Source organism: Myotis lucifugus, unplaced genomic scaffold (genome assembly GCF_000147115.1).
Source record: "Myotis lucifugus unplaced genomic scaffold, Myoluc2.0 scaffold_2, whole genome shotgun sequence".
In the NCBI taxonomy this organism is placed as follows: domain Eukaryota; kingdom Metazoa; phylum Chordata; class Mammalia; order Chiroptera; family Vespertilionidae; genus Myotis; species Myotis lucifugus.
In genome coordinates this window covers 32,639,940-32,661,337 of record NW_005871050.1, presented here as the reverse complement: position 1 = coordinate 32,661,337, position 21,398 = coordinate 32,639,940, and the positions used below count along the sequence as shown (strand labels likewise).

General features: G+C 41.0%; 1 protein-coding gene across 2 annotated transcripts; it reads right to left on the bottom strand.

Annotated features, from left to right (window-relative positions):
- Window positions 1-11,260: 11,260 nt before the first annotated feature.
- On the bottom strand, window positions 11,261-12,800 carry BEX4 (brain expressed X-linked 4). Of its 2 annotated transcripts, XM_006082298.3 has the most exons (3): window positions 12,679-12,800; window positions 12,197-12,274; window positions 11,261-11,852 (listed from the first exon to the last, which is right to left on the bottom strand). In XM_006082298.3, exon 3 carries the CDS (start codon window positions 11,845-11,847, stop codon window positions 11,485-11,487), a length of 363 nt encoding a protein of 120 aa, XP_006082360.1. In that variant the 5' UTR covers window positions 11,848-11,852; window positions 12,197-12,274; window positions 12,679-12,800; the 3' UTR covers window positions 11,261-11,484. The 2 variants fall into 2 exon arrangements, with proteins under 2 accessions (XP_006082360.1, XP_014315367.1); XM_014459881.2 differs by lacking the exon at window positions 12,197-12,274.
- Window positions 12,801-21,398: the final 8,598 nt, after the last annotated feature.

The following is a 21,398-nucleotide window of genomic DNA, read 5'->3' as shown; positions in this document are numbered from 1 at the left end:
TTCTAGAGATGCAGAATTTAAATATGAACAGAAATCCCTGAAGCAGAACGAGAGTAGGCACCTGACTGTTATCCTGGTACCTGACTTCCTGGGTATATAGCTACTATCCTCCTCTACCCACCACACATACACACTGGAAAGGGGTAAGGGATAGGCCATCCTTTGTTAAGGACCACAAGAAAAGTGGAGACCCTATGTATTATGCATCAGTGACAGTGATGGAAGCAATCACGTCTAGCTGGCATGGTCTCAGGTTCCATGTGATGAGACCTGGACCTCACAGAATTAGCAGTACAAGGATCTAGGAGGATGAGGAGGCCAAAAGAGGGAAGGGGAAATATGGAACTCTCACTCACAGTGCCCCAGCTTTTGACTCTTACTGGATCTTCCTTACCAGCCAAATTAACTCCTCTTTCCTGTATTGGTGAGAGTGTTCTTGTCTTGTTTGAAGATCTGTAACAAACTGCATGAAGGGACTCTGCAAGGTAGACCAGTTGTCCTCATTCTCTTCCCATTGCCCCACAGATACATTCATTTTCTCTAAATCTATAACTAGAATAAAATCTCAGCATTCCAGGGCTGGGGGGGGGTGGGGTAAAAGGACACTGCATTTAGGAAAATCAAATAGATAACTCGTATACCACATGAATTACAAACTTTTAAATATTATATTGTTATATTAGGAAATAAAACATTACCTATTTCAGTTTCATTTTGGGTTGAGGTCATCTCAATAGCAATAGGTGCCACCTCAAGAAACAAGAAAAAGTTTAAATAAAAAATCTAACCCTACAATTCAAAGAATTAGAAATAGAACAAGAAAAGCCCAAGGTAAGTAGAAGGAAGGAAATAATAAAGAGTTGAGGGGAAATAAATTACTTACAGAATGAAAAAAATACAAAAGATCAATGAAACAGATAACTAAGATTGATGAACCTTTAGCCAAACTTATCAAGAAACAAAGAGAGAGGACCCAAGTAAATAAAATCAGAAATGAAAGAGGCAAAGTAACAACTGCACCTTAGAAATTCACAGAATTGTGAGAAAATACTATGAGCAACTATATACCAACAAGTTGGACAACCTGGACAAAATGGACAAATTCCTAGAAAAGTACAATCTTCCAAAACTGAATCAGGAAGAAGAAAAAAACCTGAATAGGCCAATAACAACTGATGAAATTGAAGCAGTAATTTAAAAACACTGGACAAACAAAAGTCCTAGACCGGATGGCTTCATAGGCAAGATTTACCAAACATTCAAAGAAGAACTAACACCTATCCTCCTCAATGTTTTCCAAAAAATCCAAGAGGAAGGAATACTTCCAAGCTCTTTTTACGAGGACAGCATTATCCTAATTCCAAAGCCAGATAAAGACACTACAAAGAAAGAAAATTAAAGGCCAATATCCCTGAACATAGATGCTTAAATGCTCAGCAAAATATTAGCAAATTGTATCCAGCAATACATTAAAAAGATCATACACCATGATCAAGTGGCATTTATTCCAGGGGTGCCGGGCTGGTACAATATTCACAAATCAATAAACATGATATATCACATAAACAAAATGAAAGATAAAAGTCACACGACCATATTAATAGATGCAGAAATAGCATTTGACAAAAATCCAGCACCCATTTTTAATAAAAACTCTCAGCAAAGTGGGAATAGAAGGATCGTGCCTCAACATAATAAAGGCCATATATGACAAACCTACAGTAAACATTATACTTAATGGGCAAAAACTAAAAGTGCTTCTCTTAAGAACAGGAACAAGACAGGGATATCCGTTTTTACCACTCTCACTCAACATGGTACTGGAAGTCCTAGCCACAGTGATCAGACAAGAAGAAAAATATCTAAAGCATCCAAATTGGAAAGGTTGAAGTAAAATTGCTATTATATGCAGATGACATGATATTGTACATGGAAAAAACTAAAGACTCCACCAAAAAAATCTTCTAGGTTTAATAAATGAATTCAGCAAAGTAGCAGGATATAAAATCAACATCCAGAAATCAATGGCATTTTTATATACCAATAATGATCTCTCAGAAAGAGAAACTAAAAAAATAATTCCATTTACCATTGCAACAACAACAAAAAATAAGATACCTTGGAATAAACTTAACTGAGGAGGTAAAAGACCTGTACTTGGAAAACTACAGGACATTGGAAAAAGAAATAGAGGAAGATACAAACAAGTGAAAGCATATATTGTGTTCATGGACTGGAAGAATTAACACAATTAAAATGTTCTTACCACCCAAAACAATCTGAGGATTCAATGCAATTCCTATTGAAATACTAGCAGCATATTTCACAGATCTATAACAAACACCCCAAAAAGTTATATGGAATCAAAAAAGACCAGAATAGCTGCAGCAATCTTGAGAAAGAAGAACAAAGTAGGAAGAATCACAATACTGGATACTAAACTATACTACAAAGCCACTGTAATCAAAACAGCAAGGTATTGGCACAAAAACGGGCATATAGATCAATGGAACAGAGCAGAAACCCCAGGAATGGCCCCACATCATTATGGTCAATTAATATTTGACAAAGGATTCAAGAACATACAATGGAGTAAAGACAGTCTATTCAATAAATGGTGTGGGGCAAATTGGGCAGGTACATGCAAAAAATGAAACTAGACCACCAGCTTAAACCATACACAAGAATAAACTAAAATGGATAAAAGACTTAAATGTAAGTTGTGAAACCATAAAAATCCTAGAAGAAAATGTAGGCAGCAAAATCTCAGACATCTTATGTAGCAGAATTTTCACCAATACATTTACTAGGGCAAGAGAAACATAGGAAAAAATAAACAAATGGGACAACATCAAACTAAAAGGCTTCTGCACAGCAAAAGAAACCATCATCAAAATGAAAAGGGAACTCACTGTAAAGGAGAACATATTTGCCCATGACATATCTGATAACAGTTTAATTTTAAAAAAATATAAAGAACTCATACAGCTCAACAAAAGACAAATAACCTAATTTAAAAATGGGCACAGTACCTGAACATGCACTTCTTCAAAGAGGACATACAAAAGGCCAATAGACATATGAAAAAATGCTCAATGTCACTAATCATCAGAGAGATGCAAATTAAAAGTACAATGAGATATCACCTCACACCTACCATCAATACATCAACAAACAACATGTGCTGGAGAGCATGTGGAGAAAAGAGAACCCTAGTACACTGCTGGTGGGAAAGCAGATTGGTGCAGCCACTATGGAAAACAGTGGGGAATCTCCTCAAAATATTAAAAATGGAGCTACTGTTTGATCCAGCAATCCCACTTCTATGAGTATATCTGAAGAAGCCTGAAACACCAATCAGAAAGAATATATGTACCCCTCTGTTCATAGCAATGTTATCTACAATAGCTAAGATTTAGAAACAGCCCAAGTGTCCATCAGTAGGTGAGTGGATAAAGAAGCTGGGGTACATTTACACAGTGGAATACTATGCAGCTGTAAAAATGAAGGATTTCTATCCTTTGTGACAGCATGGATGGACTTGGAGAGTATTAGGCTAAGTGAAATAAGCCAGTCAGGGAAAAACAAATATCACATGATCTCACTTATAATAAACTAACGAACAAAATAGGTCCAGAGTTGTGGAGGCATGGAACAGAATGACATATCTCGGGGGTGGGGGTGGGGGGAGGGGATGATGATAAGAGATTAACCAAAGAACTTGTATACAACCATATATATATATATGACCTCCAACCTTTTGCCTGATAGCTATGACACGCAATGACCACCAGGGGGCAACGCTACAACCAGGAGAGGAGGGAGCCTGATTCCTCATGTTATTGGCTGTGGGTTAGGTTGCTGCTTGGGCACTGTCGGCCCGAATCTGCTTCACCCGCATCCTGAACCCAGAGAGGAGGGAGCCCGATTCAGGAGTGCGTCACCCGAGAACCACATCTCACAAGCCTGGACCCCTCGGGGGATGTTGGAGAGTCGGTTTCAACCCGATCTCCACAGGCCAGGCTGAAGGATCCCACCCGTGCACGAATCTGTGCACCGGGCCTCTAGTATATACATAACCAATGGACACAGACTATAGTGTGGTGAAGGCCTGGGATGGGGCAAGGGCTGGGAGGATGGGGAAAATTTGGGGGGCATTTGTAATACTATTCACAATAAAATACAAAAATAAAAATTAAAACCCCCACAAAAAACTCAAGCCATAAACAGGATTCCTCTAATGATTAGCTTGCCTATAAGCAGGAGCTACTAGCCTGCAGGCCATGGAAACAATGCAGGCTGGAAGAAAATAGAGTTAAAGAGACATAGCACTTCACTCTGTTACACTAGAACTAATAAATGAATTTAGCAATTTCATAGGCTACAAGATTAATATAGAAAAATCAATTGTATTCTTATATAGTAGCAACAAACAATTGGGAAATTAAATTTTACAAATTCCATTTACAGCAGCAACAAAAACCCATAAAATAACGAGGTGCAAATTAAAAAAATATGTCCAAGAACCCCACAATGACAACTATAAAACATTGCTGAGAGAATTTAATAAGACCTGAATACATGGAAGTTATACCAGATTAATGTATTGAAAGACTATTAATACAGCTATTCTCAACAAATTTGTCTACAGATTTCTTTTTTTTTTATATATATATTTCTTTATTGGTTTCAGTGAGGAAGGGAGAAGGAGAGAGAGATAGAAACATCAACGATGAGAGAGAATCATTGATCGGCTGCCTCCTGCACGCCCCCTACTGGGGATTGAGCCTGCAACCCAGGCATGTGCCCTTTGCCGGAATCGAACCTGGGACCCTTCAGTCCGCAGGCTGATGCTTTATCCACTGAGCCAAGCCGGCTAGGGCTGTCTACAGATTTCTGATAAAAATTCCTACAGGCTTAAAAAATAGTTAAACAGCTGAATCTAGAATTTATTTGAAAATTCAAAGGACCTAAAATATCCAAAGCAGTTTTAATAGAGAACAAAGTTGAAAGAACTTTCCCTAATTTCAAGACTTATTATAAGGCTGCAGTAATCAAGACAGTTTGATATTAATAAAGAGATAGACATATCGATCAATGTAAAAGAATAGAGAGTATAGAAAAAGACCTACACATATATGAGCACTTGATTTTTGGCAAAGGTAAGGCTTTTCAACAAATTGTGCTGTATTAATTGTATATCAATATAGAGCAATATAAACACCAGAGTTTTCTTCACACGGTACACAAAAATTCACTTGAAATGGTTCATAGGCCAAAATGAAAAGCCTAAAATATAAAATTATCAGGAGAAAATATTCATAACATTGGCTTAGGCAACATATTTCTTAAAAAGAACACACTCATAAAATAAAAAGTGGGTTACATGAACTTAATTAAAATTTAAAACTTTTGTTCTTTGAAACCATCAAGTAAAATGAAAAGGCAAGTCAAAACTGAGAGAAAAATTTGCAAACTATATATCCAATAAATCAAATGTAGAATTTATAAAGAACTGTTGCAAGTCATTAATAAGAGGATAAGCAATAAAATTTAAAAATAAGCAAAATATTTGAACACATTACTTCACAAAAGAAAATATATGAATGGCTAATGAGTACATGTAAGGATTCTGAATATCATTAGCCACCACAGAAATAGAAATTAAAACTATCAGATACCACCACACACCGTTTAGAATGGTTAAAATTTAAAATATTAGCAAGAATACCCTGACCATTCTAAGTATTGGTGAGGATGAGGGGAATTGGAACTCTAATCCTCTACTGATGGAAATGCAAAATGGTGAAATCACCTTGGAAAAAACAGTTTGTAAGTTTCTTAAAAATTAAACTTACATGCCGAAGCAATATCTTCACCAATACAGCTCCTAGGGCAATAGAAACTAAAGAGAAAATAAACAAATGGGACTACATCAAAATAAAAAGCTTTTGCACAGCAAAAGAAACCATCAACAAAACAACAAGAAAGCCCACTGCATGGGAGAACATATTTGGCAATGTTATCTCTGATAAGGGTTTAGTCTCCAACATTTATAGGGAACTCATAGAACATAACAAAAGGAAGATAAACAACCCAATCAAAAAATGGGCAACGCACCTAAATAGATACTTTTCAAAAGAGGATATAAGGAAAGCCAAGAGACACATGAAAACATGCTCAAAGTCACTAATCATCAGAGAGATGCAAATCAAAACGACAATGCAGTACCATCTCACACCTGTCAGAATGGCTATCATCAACAAATGACAAGTGCTGGTGAGGATGTGGAGAAAAAGGAACCCTCGTGCACTGGTGGTGGGAATGCAGACTGGTGCAGCCACTGTGGAGAACAGTATGGAGTTTCCTCAAAAAACTAAAAATGGAACTCCCATTTGACCCAGTGATCCCACTTCTAGGAATATATCCCAAGAAACTAGGAACACTAATCAGAAAGGATATATGCACCCCTATGTTCATAGCAGCACAATTTACAATAGCTAAGATTTGGAAACAGCCTAAGTGCCCATCAGCAGATGAGTGGATTAAAAGACTGTGATACATCTACACAATGGAATTCTATGCTGCTGTAAAAATGAAGGAACTCCTACCATTTGCAACAGCATGGATGGAGCTGGAGAACATTATGCTAAGCGAAATAAGTCAGAGAAAGATAAATATCACATGATCTCACTCATTTGTGGATTATAATGAACATAAATTGATGAACAAAAAAAGATCCAGAGGCAGAGAAGCATTGATCAAACTGTCAAACCTCAGAGGGAAGGTAGGGGAGGGTGGGGATAAGGGGGAGAGATCAACCAAAGGACTTGTATGCATGCATATAAGCATAACCAATGGACACAGACAACATGGGGGTGAGGGCATGAACGGGAGTGGGGTGGGAGGGGCAATGGGGGGATAAGGACACATATGCAATACCTTAATCAATAAAGAAAAAAAAATTTAAACTTAGAGCTTCCATGGAATACTACTCAGCAATGGAAAGGAATATGCTATTATTACATGAAAAATCATTATATTTAATAAATAAAGCCAGACAAAAATAAGAGTGTGTGCTCTATGATTCAATTTATATAAAATACTATAAAATGCAAACTATAGTGACAGAAATTAGATTAGAGATTTCCAGGGACTGGGAGTGGAAGAAGGGATGAATTACAAATGGGAACAAAGACTTTTTGAGACAATGGAAGTGTTTACTATTTTGATTATGGTCATGATTTCATAGGCTTAACTTTAATAAAGCTGAAATGCTTACTCAAATGTAGATACAGGCTGAAAGGACTGAAAGTGACAATGTGTTTTGGTGTTTTATGCTCATGGTATTTGGTTTATTTGTTTTTTTCATTGTAAGTTCATTTTTTTTTCTTCCTGACCTTTAGACTCCCTCAGCGATACCTCCATTTTCTGTATTTGAAGACAACAGCACATGCTATTAAAAGTTTGACTCCTCTTCTTGTTAATTACTAGGCTTCTATCCTAAGCCTTGCTTCAAAATTTATAAAAACATATTTCCTTCAAGAAACTAAAAAGTTTACAAACATGAATATATAAATGACACGTGGATGAATGTGTTAATCCCTTTTGTTGTTCCTGGTTGATTTACTTTTGTTTTCATAAGAGATTCATTTTATTTTCTTACAGGCCTCTTTAGGGACACTCCCAATGACATTTCTCTATCCTCACCTTACAAACTTAGAATGTACTGCCCACCATGTTCAGGAAAAGTTGATACTCCCATGAGATGTATAAGTTAATAAAAGTATTCAATGTGGTAACTCAGTTTTCCTTCAATTGCCTTTTATTTTATTTTTTTAATATATTTTTTATTAAAACAATTTACTTTTTACAGAGAGGAAGGGAGAGGGATAGAGAGTTAGAAACATCGATGAGAGAGAAACATCGATCAGCTGCCTTCTGCACACCCCCAACTGGGGATTTGCCTGCAACCAAGGCACATGCCCTTGACCAGAATCGAACCTGGGACCTTTCAGTCCGCAGGCTGACGCTCTATCCACTGAGCCAAACTAGTTAGGGCCTTCAATTGCCTTTTAAATTTTTACTTTTTCCACAACGTTCTGTCCTCACTTCTCCAACCTTGCAAAACCACCCAGGAAAGGGTGCTTCCTTCATTTCTCCTTCAGGTATATTCTGATTATTGTCCCTAAATTTTACTGCTTCTAGAAAACTCTGTACGCATACCCCACCATCACATAAACAACCAGGAGGGAGGGTCTTAATTTGGTTCTCCTTCAACCAATCACATTGTAACGTTTTTCTCTGACCTTTGCCACTTACCGAAAGTTCTGACCATATCATTCCACTCCCTCAGAAACACCGTCTATTCCCCAATTTTCTTAAATTGAGGCTACCTTGGGAAATCTAGGATTGGTATAGAAGGTATGGTGTCAATTTTCAGAGTGACCAAAAGCCCATTCATGAACATCACTCAATCACCTAGCTATTAAAAAGTGCCTATGCCGTGGCCGGTTTGGCTCAGTGGATTTAGCGTCAGCCTGTGGACCAAAGGGTCCCAGGTTTGATTCTGGTGAAGGGCATGTACCTGGGTTGCAGACTCTTCCCTGGCCTGGGCCCTGGTTAGGGCTTGTGTAGGAGACAACCAATCGATGTGTTTCTCTCACATTGATGTTTCTCTCTGTCTTTTCCTCTCTTCCACTCTCCCTAAAAATCCATGGAAAAATATCCTCAGGTGAGAATTAACAACAAAAAAAGTGCCTGTGAGTTTACCACCTTGCATTTTCAGACCAGACTCTCCATGATCTCCTTCTGCTAGACAGAAGATGAAAGATCTTTCTAACTCCAAAATGTTATAAGGGGCACAGAGTCCTTCCTAAACGTGTTTCTCAACAAAACATGCAGGGACTCTGATGACTAAAGTGAACATTAAATAAACAGTATTCTATCTAATAAAGAGGAATATGCTAATTAACCCTCACACCGTCGAAAAGATGGCGGCACCCACAGCCAATAAGGAGGGACTATGCTAGTTGACTGCCACACCCTCAAAGATGGCAGCACCCATAGCCACCCAGGGCCGGCCCGAGGCACAGGCAAGCCTTGGATGGTGGCTGCCCAGCTGCCCAAGGCTCAGGTAACCAGGGCCGGCCGCGGCTTGCACTGCCAGCAGTGGCAGTGGCAGCAGCAGAGGTGTGATGGGGTGTCGCCTTCCCCTGATCACCGGGTCACCTCCCTTCCCTGAGGGCTCCTGGACTATGAGGGGGGGCAGGCCAGGCTGAGTGACCCCCCTCCAGTGCATGAATTTTCATGGGCCTCTAATTTTTATATAAGTTGCACATGTTTGTTTATCCATATCACTGGTAATCAGTACACATGGCAAGAATTTCCAAATCATGTCTTTTGAAGACACTGTGTGAGGAGACAAGTAACCTGAAATGGGAATTGTGGTCCCAGCTATACCACTAACTGTGACCTTGGGAAAATCACTTTCCTCCCTAGTTTCCTTATTTGTGAAATGAAGTTTGAATTGAAAAAGTGACTTTCAATTTTTTTTACCCTGTGATGTACAGTTAGAAATACCATAAGGTGACAATATTTCCTACATGTAAAACTAAAACAAGTTTCTTAAAATAATTCTTAACACTAGTCATCAATTAGGGACTCTGATGTGTTTTGTTCTATTCTTTTGTGTTTAAAATTTTTTTCATGCGTTTAAAAATATATTTTTATTGATTTCAGAGAGGAAGGGAGAAGGAGGGAGATAGAAACATCATTGATGAGAGAGAATCATGGATTGGCTGCCTCCCACATGCCCCCCAGTGGGGATCGAGCCTGCCACCCAGACATGTGCCCTTGACCAGAATCGAACCCTTTGGTCTGCAGGCCAACACTCTATCCACTGAGCCAAACCAGCAGGCTTTTCATGCTTTTTTATTGACTTTTAGAGAGAAAGGGAGAGGAAGAGGAAGAGAAACATCAATGTGAGAAGAAAACATATATCAGCTGCCTCCTGCCCACACTCTGACCAGGGATTGAACCCACAACCTAGGTATGTGCCTTGACTGGTAATCGAACCTGCGACCCTTCCGTGTACTGGATGACACTCCAACCGAGCCACACTGGCCAAGGCCTATTGCAGTTTTTTAAAAATTGCTTTTTTTTTTTTTTGGTTAATCCTCAACCAAGGATATTTTTCTCCATTGATTCTTAGAGTGGAAGGAGGGTGGGAGGGGAAGAGAAAAACATCGATGAGAGGGAGACACATCGATTGTCTCCCCCCATTTGCCCCCAACCAGGGCAGGAATCAAATCTGCAACCCTCCAGTGCACAGGCTGATGCTCCAACCAACTGAGTCACATTGGCCAGGGCCTTTTTTTTTTTTAAATTGCTTGATTATCACCCACAAAATGGATTTCAAGAGCCATAATGGGTGGCAATCCTCACGTTGAAGAACACTTTGGAGGGTCTTTAGGATTTCTTTCTGCTGTATTCTAAAAATACTAGTGTCTGCATTGGGAATGTAGAAAAAAAATATTAAAAAAAAACAGCCCGTCTTGCTGAGTCCTCTTTGATTTTCCTCAGCTTAGTTATAAGTCAAATAATCTGCATCTTCAGATGAGTACAAAGTATAAAAAATGACCCAGGCCAGATCATCTCTCCCAAGATCTATAGTAGGTGGTAGCCTTGGTACGTAGTATCTCTAAACTCCAGTACCCTCATTTGCCACTTTATTAATCAGGCTATTTTAAGGTCTTATAATTTCCTTTTAATGCATTTTGCCCATTGAATTCAAATAAGTATTCATCCTACTTGTTTACATTTAATATGACAATATATGGCTATGTGGACACATAATACATACGCCAATATACACACACATCTGTACATAGCTACATACATATGCACAATGGTGCCCTCAGGCTTTGTTATACATTACAATTACCCAAGGAGCTTGTTAAAAAGTGGAGATTCTTGAGCTCCAGTCTGAGTCTGGAAGATACGAGCCAGAGGTCTTACATCCTCAAAAAGCTCCCCCATCAGTGTTTTTATGCAGATGATAGACTCACACTTTTTGAAAAAAAGTAGGAAGTACAATTTAAAATGGTATCAGGTGTTAAATTATGAGTAGGATCCCTCCTTACTGATTGGTAGGGGACAAGAAAAAGTAGTCAAAGTCAATTGAGATTCTGAGTCCAGGTAGTTAGGAGAGTAAAAGTAATGTTAACAAAGAATAAAAAAACTGGGTAGAATAGGAAGATTGGTTTTTAAGCTGCTTTATTAATTTTACAACATGAAAAGAGTATTTTTCCAAAAACTGAGTGAAATTGCCTTGCTGGACAGAGTTTTATACTGAGACAAAAACATTATTCAATTAGAAACTAGTAAGAGGAAACATCAAAAGGTTTACAGAAAAGTAAACCACAAAACTACTAGTTTTTGGAGTAGAGGCCACATTATTAACCTCAGTGAAAACCTTAAGATTTAAGGTATAAGGCAAAAGTCATAATGATTATCAGGTTCAGGAGTTTGGAAGCGTCTAACATGTCTCATTTGCTGCTCCCTGGTCTTTCTCCTGATTTCCATCCGCTGCATTGCGATCTTTTCTACATTATCTCCCACTTCATTGTAATCAACACGCTTGTTAGATATGGCCCGTCGAAAATTAGGGACAAGTCGCTTAACCCACCCCAGCCTGGCATTTCCTCCAGGCTTCTGGGCTTCGCCTCCTCCCAAATTGCGTGATTCCTCCTCATTCTGCACAAGGGCCTGGTCCGCTCCTTCGTTTTCCTGGTGGGCATTTTCCATGATGAGATTTTTTACTGCTAGTTCCTTTTTGGACGCCATTGCGCCTAGGAGAGACAAGAGATAGAAGGGACTACTTCATTGGTGGACTGATCAGCACCGAGGACAGAGGCCCTACTATGCACCTTTCTGGATTCAGAGGCCTGAATTTCAAAGGTTTTTTAAAATTGCATTTTTCCCGCCAGAGAGGCTCCCTACGCCCTCTAGGGGGCCTCCAGTCCCAGCTCTCCCCCCTCCCATCCCTCGCCCCAAACCCACCATTTTCCCTGCGATCCAAGCCCAGGCCTCTGCAAGCACCAAAACTGAGGACGGGATGGGGGTGGGGTAAGGCTTTGGGGTCTCAGGGCTTTCCATTCAGTCCCGCCCCCCGACCACCGTACCCCACACCCACCTGGGCCTATCCTTGCAGGCGGCTCCTCCTCGCGATTCTCGCCTGGAGCGCGCGGCCGCGACTCTGGGACCCGAAGACCTGCAGGGACCGGCGAGGGGGAGCGGGTGGCGCCGCAGCCGAGCGCTGGCCCAGCGGGTGCGCCCACCCACCCCGGCCACGCAAGTCCCCGGCCCGCCCCGGGCTCTCGCGCCAGCCGCCCCCACCCCGCGCTGCCCACCGCGCTCGACACCCAGGAAGATGGGGGCGGGGCGGGGGCCCAGAGGCAGGTGCTCCCCGAGGGTCGTCGCCCTGGGCCGCCCAGCGCGCCCCCGGGGAAGCTCGGCGTTTTCCGCAGACACACGCGCGCCGCGTCGGGGAGTGGGGGCTGCGGTCTCCCAGGCGCTTCGCCCGGAGCAGCCCGACCCCTCGGAGGCTCCCCCGGCCGGGTCCGCTCGCCCCCGCCGCCCCCGCCGCCACCCCGGGCGCCGCTGCGGGTCCCTTACCTGCTCCGCCTCCGCCTCCGCCTCTGGGGGCTTCCCGGGCCCGCGCGCCCTCAGGGCCACCGGGCGCTGCAGCCAGAACGGGGCGAGCCTCCGCGGGGTCTGGCGCTGGAGCGAGGCGCGCGAGTCCAAGGAGGCGGGTCACGTGGGGCCTCCGTCACAGAGAGCGGCGCCGCCCCCGTCCCGCCCCAGCCTGTCCACGGGCCGGGTGGCCTGGCCCCTGCGCCCCCCCCCCTCGGAGTCCCTTGTAACAGTGTCAGCTCCGCCCGCTCGCCGGTCGCCATCCCTTCTTTGTGGATTCCTGGGTCCTTGCTGCTTATCTACTCAGGGGCCTGGTGGCCATTCCCACTGCTTCTCTGGGGACTTGCCTCTTTCCTCCTTTTCTCCCAGTATACACACCTTAACCCCCCCTCCCTGCCCCCCCCCCCGCCCTGGCGGGACTCAGTTGGAAACTTTAAGGGGATGCAAAAAACCTCAGTAGTAAAAATGAATCACACTTTGGTTTAATATTTTTAAAAAACATTTATGCAGGAATATCTATGACGAGCAATATGCACTACCCACCTCTGATCCTCCTTGCTACCAATGCCCGCTGTTTTCTTTAACAAAAATGTGCTGGGAGACAGGAAATAAGTCAAGGACATGGATTTTTTTCTAATTATTCTTAATACCTTTGTTCATTCCTTTTTTTGTTTAAAAATGTATTCTCTTTATATAGTTCACATTAACTTTACCAGTATTAACTTTTTTATGGGAAATTTCAAACATATTAAAAAATAGAATAGCATAGTCCTCCCTGGATATCCATGGGAAATTGGTTCCAGGACCCCAGAGGATACCAAAACTCCAGGGTGCTCAAGTCCCTTATATAAAATGACATAGTCTTTGCATATAACCTATGCACACCTTCCCACATACTTTAAATCATCCCTAGACTACTTACAATATTTAATGCAATGTAAATGCTATGTAAATAGTTTATGCTATATTGTTTAGGAAATAACAAGAAAGAAGTCTCTGTACATGTTCAAATGCAACCATCATAGGCCTAACAACATAGTGCATATCAACATAAATGTAATTTTTTTTTTTACTATTCTTGATCTTCGGTGAGGATATGGAACCCACAGATATAGAGAGCCCACTATATAATGAAAGCAAATGCATTCAGTACCCATTGTTCACAGTTAACAACTCATGGTCAATCCTATTGTATCTACTAGAGGCCCGGTGCATGAAATTTGTGCACAGGAAGGCCCTGATCAGGTTTGATCGGAGCCTTCCGGCTGCTGGCCGGACCTTCCTGATTCCACGCCACCCCCTGGTGGTCAGTACATGTCATAGCGAGTGGTCGAACTCCCAGTCGGTTGAACTCTGGAGGGGACAATTTGCATATTAACCTTTTATTATATAGGACTGGAGGCTCAGTGCATGAAATTTGTGCACAGGTAGGGTCCCTAGGCCTGGCTGGTGATCAGGGCCCACCTGTGGGGCAACGGGTGGGGTGATCGGGGCCACTGCTCTCACCTGCCTTGGCCTGGCACCGCCCACTCACCTGCTCCACCATCCTGCTGTAGCCCCGCTCTCATTGGGGCCGATTGGGGCCAGCAGCACCTCCATTGCCGCCCACTGCCAGAGCTGTATCGCCGATGCCCACCATGTTTGGTGCCGCCCCCTGGTGGTCAGCGCACGTCTCACTCCTGGTTAGTCGAACTCCCGCCCCTGGGGGCAATTCGCATATTAGCCTTTTATTATATAGGTTATCCTTACCCATTTCCCACCCTTAGAGATGATTTTTGAAGCAAATCTCATATATAATATCACTTTGTGCATAAGATTTCAAAGTGCATATCTACTAGGACTTCCTTTTTTATGTAAAACCACAGTACTATTTCATACCTAAAATTAATAATTCCTTAATATAATTTTATGTCCCATCCTTGTTCAAATTTTCAATTCTGTCATAGTTTTTTGTTTTTTTTTAACAGTTTGTTTGGATCAGGATCCAAATAAGACCTAATACCTAATGCTTCTTTCAAGATACTCTCTTTGCTTTTGGCTTTGACAATTTGATTATAATGTTTCTTGGTGCGAGTATCCTGCTTAAGATTTGTTGAGCTTCTTGGATGTTTATATTCATGACTTTCCTTAAATTTTAAAGGTTTGTTCATAATTTCTTCAAATAATCTTTCTGCTCCTTCCTCTCTCTTTGCTTTCTCTTTTTGCTCCTAATGAAGCATAGTAACCTCCATCTTGGGTAAAAACTGCTGTTTAAAATTTTAACCCTGCTACTCTGTAAACATTTGCGTCCTTAAATAATAAGGAAAATAAGACTACTCCCCATTCCAGAGAGGCCATAAACTATGCCCCAGACAGAGTTGTCAGTGCTGGCGCCAGGCCAGGCCTTGAGATATGGGTCTTTAAAGCACATGCATCCCATTCTGGGCATTAAGTGTGGCCTTCTCAATCCCCTGTATATTGGTGAACTTTAAAACGCCTGTATTTCCTCATGTATCTCTTTACCCAGCCTCTTCCTCCCAAGCTTCTCATTCTGTTACTGTTTGTCTTGCATGTTATCCTTTGCCTCAGGCTGCTGTAGCAAAAGCCACTCTGCTCCTGGGAAGATTCTGAGTCAGCAAAACAAAGAAAAACCTTTGTTGGTGAACTTTAAAACTTTAAAACTTTAAAACGCCTGTATTTCCTCATGTATCTCACAGCCCTGTCCCAGCACACAGGACTTTTTCTCAGAAGGTCTGGAAGTCTCATTCCAAATTTGGAAAACAAAGAGCTGAAAAACATATAAATAGGAAAGACTTCCACCAGACTGGGCTCCAGAATTTGAGAAGCAAGATTTCCTCTGGGCCCGTTAGCGCTAGTGAAATGAAAAGGACTCCAAATAAATTTGGCTTATTGATTAAGGCGTCCTCTGATTTACAATATAACCCTCAGACTTCATAAATTCAATTGAATTATTTGAAAGTTACCTGTTCCTTTCTTCAGCCTGATCACATCTGATATTGAACCTTCTGAGTTTTTCATTTCAACTCCAGAGTTTGTAACTGGTACAGTTTTATAATTTCGTCCTGTTTATTGATATTCCCTATCTGATAAGACATAATTCTTCTGGTTAATCTTAGTTATTAGTCTATGATTTCCTTTAACTCTTTGAGCATATTAAAGACAGTTGATTTAAAGTCTTTGACTAGTATGTCCACTGCCTGGGCTTCCTCAGGGACAGTTTGTTTTTTTAATACTCACCAGATGATATTTTTTTTAAATTGATTTTTAGAGAGAGAGAAACATTGATGTGAGAGAGAAACATCAATTGGTTGCCACCTGTATGCCCCTAACCCGGGACAGAACCCACAACCCAGGTAATGTGCCCTGACCAGAAATTGAACCTGCAACCTTTTGGTGTATTGGATGATGCTCCAACCAACTGAACATCCCAGCCAAGGCAGGGAAAAAATTTTTTTAAATATATTTTATTGATTTCTTACAAAGAGGAATAGAGAGTTCGAAACATCGATCAGCTGCCTCCTGCACACTCCCCACTGGGTATGTGCCTGCAACCAAGGTACATGCCCTTGACCGGAATTAAACCTGGGACCCTTGAGTCCTCAGGCCGATGCTCTGTCCATTGAGCCAAACGGGTTAGGGCGGAAAATTTTTATTAATTTCTTTTTTTCCTGTGAATAGGCCATACTTTCTTTGCATGCCTCATAATTTTTGTTATTGTTGAAACTGGATATTTTTAATATTATCATGTGGAAATCATATTCTTGCCTCTCAGGATTTGTTGTTGCTGGAAATTGTTGGTTGTTTTGTTTGTTTGTTTAGTGACTTTTCTAAACTATTTTTTTAAAGTCTGCATTCTTTATCATCTGTGTCCACTGAACTCTGTGTTGTCCTAGCTTAGTGGTCAGCTGGTGTTTGACAATTACTTTAAATACCTGGAGCCGGTGGGGAAAAAAAAAGAGAGGAAAGAAGACTCTCCCAGACTTTGCATATTGGTCTGTGTGGGAACTCATTCTATGCTTAGCCAGGCAATTTACAACTCTTCATTCGTTTTCACTTCCTACTTGCACAAAGTCTGAAAGTCAGCCAGGGATGAGAGCTTTAGGTCTCCTCGGGTCTTTAAAGCACATGCATCCCATTCTGGGCATTAAGTGTGGCCTTCTCAATCCCCTGTATATTGGTGAACTTTAAAACGCCTGTATTTCCTCATGTATCTCTTTACCCAGCCTCTTCCTCCCAAGCTTCTCATTCTGTTACTGTTTGTCTTGCATGTTATCCTTTGCCTCAGGCTGCTGTAGCAAAAGCCACTCTGCTCCTGGGAAGATTCTGAGTCAGCAAAACAAAGAAAAACCTTTGTTGGTCTTTGAGGAGAATCTGCTAAACCGGTTGATGCCCACAGCCACAGTTCTTTGAGAATAAGGTCTATAGTGCTCCTTCTGGTGCTAGCAACCATCACCAGCTGATCTGGGGTGTTGAGGATGGTGAGCTGGCAATTAATAACACCATATCGCTCTCTTAATGCAACCCATTAGTTTCTTTCTTCAAGTCTTCCCTTAGTTATTGTAAGTTTTGGATTAGATTCCAGAGTTCTGCAAAAGTTGATTCTGACAGTTTTTGGCATGGAACCTTTGAGTTACCTATTCTGTCATTTTTGGCGATGTCTTCTCTCTATATGTTTGTTTTTTAATTCTCTAAAATAAAATGGCAGCATACAGTTATTTTTTAAAATTATCCTCTTTAAAAGAGTAATACAATATTATGTTTGCTTTCTCTCAGAAAGTTAAATAGAACACTTGGTTAATTGTGTTAGGTATATTGTCACAAATATTTGATATATTTGACTTGGTTTGAAAAAACACTTTTTTAGTTGCTTTCTGAAATATAGCTGTGGAAATTTCATATTTCTAAATATGTTTAAAAGTTTTATGCAAGGTGAAAATTATAGATGAACAGCAAAAGGTAATAAAAAGTCTTGTTACCATTGTGAGTAGTAACTATTTGGGTACTGTTTGAGTGCTTCTAAAAATAATAAATAATGCAACTTAAAAATTACATCTATTTAAAAGAAATTTTCTTAAGTTTAAAAGATTACTAGTCAACCTCCCCCCGAACCCCACCTTTTACCTCATGCTCTTTCTATCTGCCGAAAGAATACATTATCTCCCTCAAGTCTTCTAAAAATAATCAGGAAAAAAGAACAGTGAACAAAGATAACTACATTATGACAAAAGATCCAAAGTTATCAAAATAAATTATTGTAGAAAAGAATAAGACCTGATAACATTTTAAAAAACCATCCATGTTGTAACACCTCCCAGACACATGGAAACCAGCACATTATACAAACATGCTTGCTCCATGAACCAGACTCTGTAGTTATCCAGAAATTACCAACTCCAAAAATGAAAAAATAATTTGCATATTTAAACTCAGAGCTCTATTGCTTGAAATATACCACATAAACTTTGGGTTTGAACATTTATTTCATTAATGGCCAATTGACTTTGCATAAACATCAACTTCATTTTCAGCCATAATTGCAGAGAAGAGACTGAAATGCAAGTTTTCTGTTTCTGAATTCAGTATGTTTTTCAATACACAAGGATACTTCTCAGTTCAATTCTCCCTATCAGAGATAATTAGGATGGAGTTATTATATATCTTCAACATTCCTCCTTCTCCTCTAATTGGCAAGGCATGGCCTATAAAACAAACAACTAAACTTGAGTCCACAACTCTGTGTGCCCAAACAAGACATTTAACTTCACTCAAGTCCAGTTTACTAGCTTATAACCAAATTAACTAAATTTAAGAGTATTTGAAAAGATTGCATGAGGTAATATACTTAAAGGTGATTGTAAATTATAAGCACTATTCAAATATGTTGCTACTAAAGAGTATCACCTCCCTGGAAAACAATTCATACAATGAGATGGGTCTGTCAGTCAGGAGCTAAAAGCATTGGTGACTTGGACAAGAATGAGAAGGTGGGAAATGATAATATAAACCATGAACGGAAGCATGGATGCATTTATTAATAGAGAAATATAATTAGGAGGGAAATAAAGAATTATGGTGCATTTATTAAACAGAACACTATACACAGTTAAAATGAATGACCTATATCTTCACAAAGCATTATGAGTGAATATCCTATCTAATAAAGAGGGAATATGCTAATTGACTGTCATGCCCTCAAAGATGGCAGTGCCCACAGCCACAAGATGGTGGCGCCCAGTCCCCTCATCCCTGCCAGGGTGGCAGGCATACAGCAAAGCCAGGCCCGCCCCCAGGCCACTGTGCGTGCCTGCCTCCAGAGTCCCCCAGTCCCCACAGCCCCCCAGCCTCCCAGGGCCTGCCCGAGGCACAGGCAAGCTTCAGATGGCAGCTGCCCAGCTGCTCAGGGCTGACCCAAGGTGCAGGCAAGCCTCAGATAGCAGCTGCCCAGGGCCGCCCAAGGCTCAGGTAATCAGGGCCGGCCAAGGCTTGCACTGCCAGCAGTGGCAGCAGCAGAGGTGTGATGGGGTGTCACCTTCCCCTGATTGCCGGGTCGCCTCCTGCCCCTGAGGGCTCCCGGACTGTGAGAGGGGGCAGGCCGGGCTGAGTGACCCCCCTCCAGTGCATGAATGTTCATGCACTGGGCCTCTAGTCTTAAACATAATATTACATAAGAAAAGCAGGTTGAAAACAATTTATTTGATAATGTAAACATTATTAAAATGTTTACATGTCCAAAAATAATTTATATATATATTTTTATATTATACTATATATTATATAATATATTAGTATTATATATTTTATGTGTTTTATACATACTTAGTAAAACTATGTAAACATATGTGGAAAGACACACCATCTTAGGAGTATGGTTACCTCTGGGGAGAGGATGAGATAAATAAAAAGGGAGGCAAACTCAGTTATATTTATACTAGAGGCCCAGTGCACGAATTTATGCATGGGTGGGGTCCAGCTGGCCTGCCCCATCAGGACTGGGCTGAGCTGGCCAGGGAGAGGGGATGTGGGAGGTTGGCTGGCTGGCCCCACGCCTGATCAGGGTGGGTGGGGCCGATCAGGGGTGGGGCTGACCAGAGGGAGGGGCTGTGGGCGGTTGTGGGCCAGCCCCTCCTCCTGGTAGAACTCCTGGTCGAACTCCCGGTCAAACTCCCAGTCGAAGGGACAATTTGCATATTAGCCTTTTATTATATAGGATCATGTGATTACTTAAAACTTAAATGGAACAGTCTTCATACATTTCAGACCATGACGGAGCTGTATTTTTAATGGCATAAGCTATTACCAAGACTGCCCTGGATGTTGTTGCTCAGTGGTTAGAGCGTCAGAGGGTCCAGGGTTTGATTCCCAGTCAAGGGCATGTATCTGGGTTGCAGGTTCAAACATTAGCTCGGTTGGGAAGTATTAGGAAGGCAACCGATCAATGTGTTTCTCTCTCTCCCCCCCCCTCCTTCCTCTCTTCCACTCTCTGTAGGAAATCAATGAAAAAATATCCTTGGGTGAGGATTAACAAAAAACAACAACCAAAAAACAAAACCTATTACTATTACCAAGACTTATTTTAAGTGAAAATCAGAATAGTATACATCATTTGATTCCACTAAACATATTTATAAATATAAAATACATGTGTTTCATTATATGTATATAAAAACCTTTTAAGTCTACACACTAACTTGTTTCACTTTCTATAGAATCCTGGTTGTTTATTGCTGCATATCAAGCAATGCCCAAAATTAGTAGCTTACTAGTAAAACAACAATTTTTTTATTGTGTCTTCATCATCAACTCTTACAGTTCTGTGGGTTTATTGGGCTCACCTGGGTGTTTTTCCATGGCATCCCTTATGAAGTTGCAGTTAAATCTCAACTGGAGCTTTGAGCATCTGAAGACTTAAATGGGCTAGATCTTCTGGCAATAGATGCTGGCTGTTAGGAGGGAGCTCAGCTGGGGCTGTTGACCAGAGTGTCTAAGGCAGGGGTGGGCAAACTTTTTGACCCGAGGGCCACAATGGGTTCTTAAACTGGACCGGAGGGCCGGAACAAAAGCATGGATGGAGTGTTTGTGTGAACTAATATAAATTCAAAGTAAACATCATTACATAAAAGGGTATGGTCTTTTTTTTAAGTTTTATTCATTTCAAACGGGCCGTAGTTTGCCCACGGCTGGTCTAAGGTGTCCACATTAAACTAAGGTGTTTCAGTTACCTACTGCCATGTAAGAAACCACGACAGAATTTGAGGTGGCTTAAATAATACCAAATATTAATATCTTTCATGATTCTGTGGCTTAACTGGGCTTAGCTGAGCCATTTTTTCTCTGCCATGTAGTTTTATTTGGGGATATAACAATCTGGAGACTCAACGGATAGAATATCCAGAGTGGCTCACTCATATGGTTGGCAGCCAGAGCTGGAATAATTCTGCTCTGCCTAATTAGTACATTTTCCACAGGAACAGAATTAGAAGCGTACTGTTCTGCCCTTTTCATGTGCTTTACATAATAATATACTTAAGATGTAATTCCACACCACTGTGTATAGAATTACATCTTTCTTTCATTTATTTATGTATTTATCTATTTATTTTAAATATTTGTTGTTGAAAGTATTACATATGTTCCCTCTTCCCTCCCATTGACCTCTCCCAGCCTGCCCCTGCAATGACTGCATGGTGCTCTGACACATCTAT

Excerpts from the sequence above, each read along its gene's own strand:
- BEX4 (XM_006082298.3), bottom strand. The coding sequence starts at position 11,847 with ATGGCGTCCAAAAAGGAACTAGCAGTAAAAAATCTCATCATGGAAAAT.